This window comes from Cynara cardunculus (assembly GCF_001531365.2).
Source record: "Cynara cardunculus var. scolymus isolate 2C chromosome LG 16, CcrdV1, whole genome shotgun sequence".
NCBI classification, from domain to species: domain Eukaryota; kingdom Viridiplantae; phylum Streptophyta; class Magnoliopsida; order Asterales; family Asteraceae; genus Cynara; species Cynara cardunculus.
In genome coordinates, this window is record NC_037543.1 from 19,806,088 (window position 1) to 19,809,524 (window position 3,437).

At 33.9% G+C, this 3,437-nt stretch overlaps 1 protein-coding gene across 4 annotated transcripts in view; it reads left to right on the plus strand.

The window, feature by feature from the left end:
• Positions 1 to 246: 246 nt before the first annotated feature.
• LOC112529775 (vacuolar cation/proton exchanger 4-like) overlaps positions 247 to 3,437 on the plus strand; it is a 4,183-nt gene continuing 992 nt past the window's right edge. The window contains exons 1-4 of one of the 4 annotated variants that reach the window (XM_025141174.1): positions 247 to 1,575; positions 2,023 to 2,144; positions 2,237 to 2,304; positions 2,446 to 2,474. In XM_025141174.1, coding sequence (XP_024996942.1) covers positions 2,040 to 2,144; positions 2,237 to 2,304; positions 2,446 to 2,474 — 202 coding nt within the window. In that variant the 5' untranslated portion in view covers positions 247 to 1,575; positions 2,023 to 2,039. Of the gene's footprint in view, positions 1,576 to 1,612; positions 1,849 to 2,022; positions 2,145 to 2,236; positions 2,305 to 2,445; positions 2,475 to 3,437 lie in introns of those variants that run through there. The other 3 variants (XM_025141173.1, XM_025141176.1, XM_025141175.1) reach the window with 3 other exon arrangements.

Consider the following 3,437-nt stretch of genomic DNA (forward strand, 5'->3'; position numbering starts at 1 on the left):
GTACACTTGAGTGTTGTGTGCATATCTTTGAAGGTTTTTGTCTTGGAACTTAAGATGGCTAAGGCTCAAAGTTCACTACCATATATCATAATCATATTTCTTTTGTTTGAACATATTAATGTATATTAGTTAGTTAGTTTTTATCGTAATCAGCCGAAATATATTCCACCTTTATTCTGCTCACCCATGACTTTTTTGGTTTACTAAAACATAGTTGCAGCATTAATTCTCAATTAGTAAAACATAGTTGTAGATTTTGTATGTAGTCTTTCTTTCCCATGCATACATATTCGAACCCAATAGGTAACGCCGATCGAAAAGCTGAAAAATGCCATTCATACATCCTAATTGCTTCTGTATCTCTTGTTCATCTTCTTCTCTTTGGCTGTACATAACCTTAGTAGACATTTTTTCTCCACCACCACCGCTTTCTTTGTTTCTTTTCCAGTGTTGGAAAACAAACAAAGCTAGATGCTTTCTTGATTAGAAACCTCCAAGAATCAGCAATTTACCATTTTTCTCCACTATTCTAGGTTTCCTCTAGGAGCTAATACTGCTGTAAAGCAAACTCTGCACAGAGAATGTGCAGAACCCAACTGAGTATTTATTTATTCTGTTTCTTGGGTATTTGTCTGAATCACAGCAGCAAGTGTTCGTGCACAGTTGCGCATAATTCTTCATCGTATCTAAACAAACAGGCTCCAAAGAGGCTCCTATTTCTTGTAGACTCCAATCTTATATTTGGTGAATTTCTAAATTAAATAATTCGGACATGTTTATGAAGCAATTTAGAAGTGTGCAACGCACAGTCAAAAAGATGAGCACCACCACATTTTAGAGTTCTTTCACAGTGACATGATTTGCAACCAATAATGATGCAATAGACCTCACTATATGAATTAACCTTGATAACAAGTAGAGCCAGGAGGTGTGCTATATTATGTTTGTTATTAGGGATTCACTTGTTTAATTACTTAAACCATTTGGATAAGGAAGAAGTTGTTGGTTAGCTTGGATATTCATTGCCAGAATAATACTTAGTCATGGTCTTGTTATTTGCATCACTACATATTCTTGATTATTTTGGAAAATCATGTCCCAGTGAAGAAATCTAAAATACGGTGGTGTTCATCTTATTGACTTTGTGTTTGTGTATTCATGCTCACTTCTAAATTGCTTCATGCCCTGATTATTAACTTCAGAAATTCACTAGATATAAGGTTGGAGTTTACAGGAAATAGGAGATGAGAATGGAAAGATACTTTAGACTTTTTGATGGTTTTTCACCATGAACCTAGATTTATCTGCTTGATCCTCTTAGAAACCAAGTCTGGGTTGTTTCTTTCGATGTTTGGTAGTGACCTCATTATGTTTGTTTCTCATGGGTTATTTAGCTAACTGACCTCCTGACAAGTGTTTTTTGAATCTAGGACCTCCTGACAGGTGTTTTTGAAATCTATGACCTTCTTACAAGGTTCTATGCATTCTTGTGTATATAAGTGGCATTCTTTTGTTAAGCGGTGATATTCTCAAACGTGTTAGAACACCATAGATTTAAAAAAAATCTGTCTGAATGTAAGTAAACACTCTTTCTCAAACAGGGCTGTTTGGTTGTTATACAGCCCTTTACTTGTGCATAAAATAACAACCAAACAGGGCTGTTTGTTTGTTATACAGATGTTTTTTTTTTCATTTGCAAGTAAACACTCTTTCTCAAAAATCAGTTTATATGTATGAGCTTTAATATGGTTCCACAATAAATGTGCAAAGTTTGTAGCTAACATGTTTTTAGCTAATCAGAGATATATAATTGTCAAAGTCTTCCTCAAGTCATCTTAGGTGCTTAATGTAAGTAAACGCTCTTTCCCAAACAGGGCTGTTTGGTTGTTATACAGCCCTTTACTTGTGCAGAAAATTGAATCAAACAGGGCTGTTTGGTTGTTATACAGATGGTTTTTTCATTTGCAAGTAAACACTCTTTCTCAAAAATCAGAGATATATAAGCTTTACTTGTGCATACAGATGGTTTTTTCATACAGATGGTTTTCGAGAATGTTCGACAAGTCATATTTGGAACCAAGCTTTTCGTGCTTTTTCCGGCCATTCCAATGGCGTTTGTCGCTCAACGTTACAGTTACGGTAGAGTAAGTGTTGAACATAAATTGTTTCATGCAAGTTTGTATATACGATACATTGATGCAGTATATGATTCTGATTAGTATCTCTGGTTTCGTAGCCATGGATTTTTGCTTTGAGTTTGATTAGGCTTACTCCACTTGCGGAACGTTTGAGCTTTCTAACAGAGTAAGTCTCACAATTAAATTCACGTTTCTTTTTTTCAACTTACTTTTACTTGGGGAATCTGAAATTGCAAAGGCGCTTGTTCATAAACTTTCTTAACTTTTTGCTTTTATTTCCGAATTTGTGATCGTGGAAATTCAAATGACAAATTGCATACTTCACAGGCCCTACAGGTAAACTTCTAATTGCTTTTATGATGATCCACATGGCAAATAATTCCATGCATGGAACCATATATTTTGGTCTTTAATTTTATTTGATGATTTCTTTTACCAAATTCTCTTTAGCTTTCCAGTGTTAGGTTACAGTTTTATAGACTTATCGATCATTTGATCGAACAAGTACATAGCTGTTTTTGATCAGTGAGTCTAAATGAACTCTTTCCATATCTATAAGATGGTTTTTACTTGTTTGTAGCTACATGTTTTTAGCTAATCAAAGAAATATAAGCTTTACTATTGTGGTTTGCAATGAGAAACTAACTACAATAATTTGAAACTTATATATGCCTCGGGAAAGTGTTTATCACTTAGGGGGTGTTTATTGGAGGTATTAAGCAGTAAATAATGAGATTGAAAATAAAAGAGACTGTTTGGTTTATATAATAACATAATGAACCCATACTCTAAAACCCATTCTATTATGTATGGTTGTAGATAATTAGGCGGATGTTGGTTTGGTGATGAATTTGTTTGTTAAATGAATATATGTTTAGAATTTGTTTGTTACACATGCCTCACTAATTACCTTTATACTTATTTCAGATGAACAATTAAGCACTCAGCTGTAGAATATACACAAATATCTTTCCAATGTCACTCTGCTACATTTTCGACGCCAGAGTGCTTTTGTAGCAGTTTCCTCCCAAAAGAAGTTACTGTCTGTAAAATAAAATTTGAAGGCTTTAGTTAATTAGTTGAGATAATAATAAAAAAAACACATGCCTATAAGAGAAAAAAAATGAAWTGAGAAAAATAACATTATCAAATTTTAGTTACCATGACTAAGGGACCGTTTACCTAAATGYTTATCTSGTAAGTGCTTACCCTTAGGAATCAATATTGTAGTTTATTTTACCGGGTAAATCAAGGAATTCATACTTGGGGGCTGCAGATTTGATATGTTCGCTTGACCCC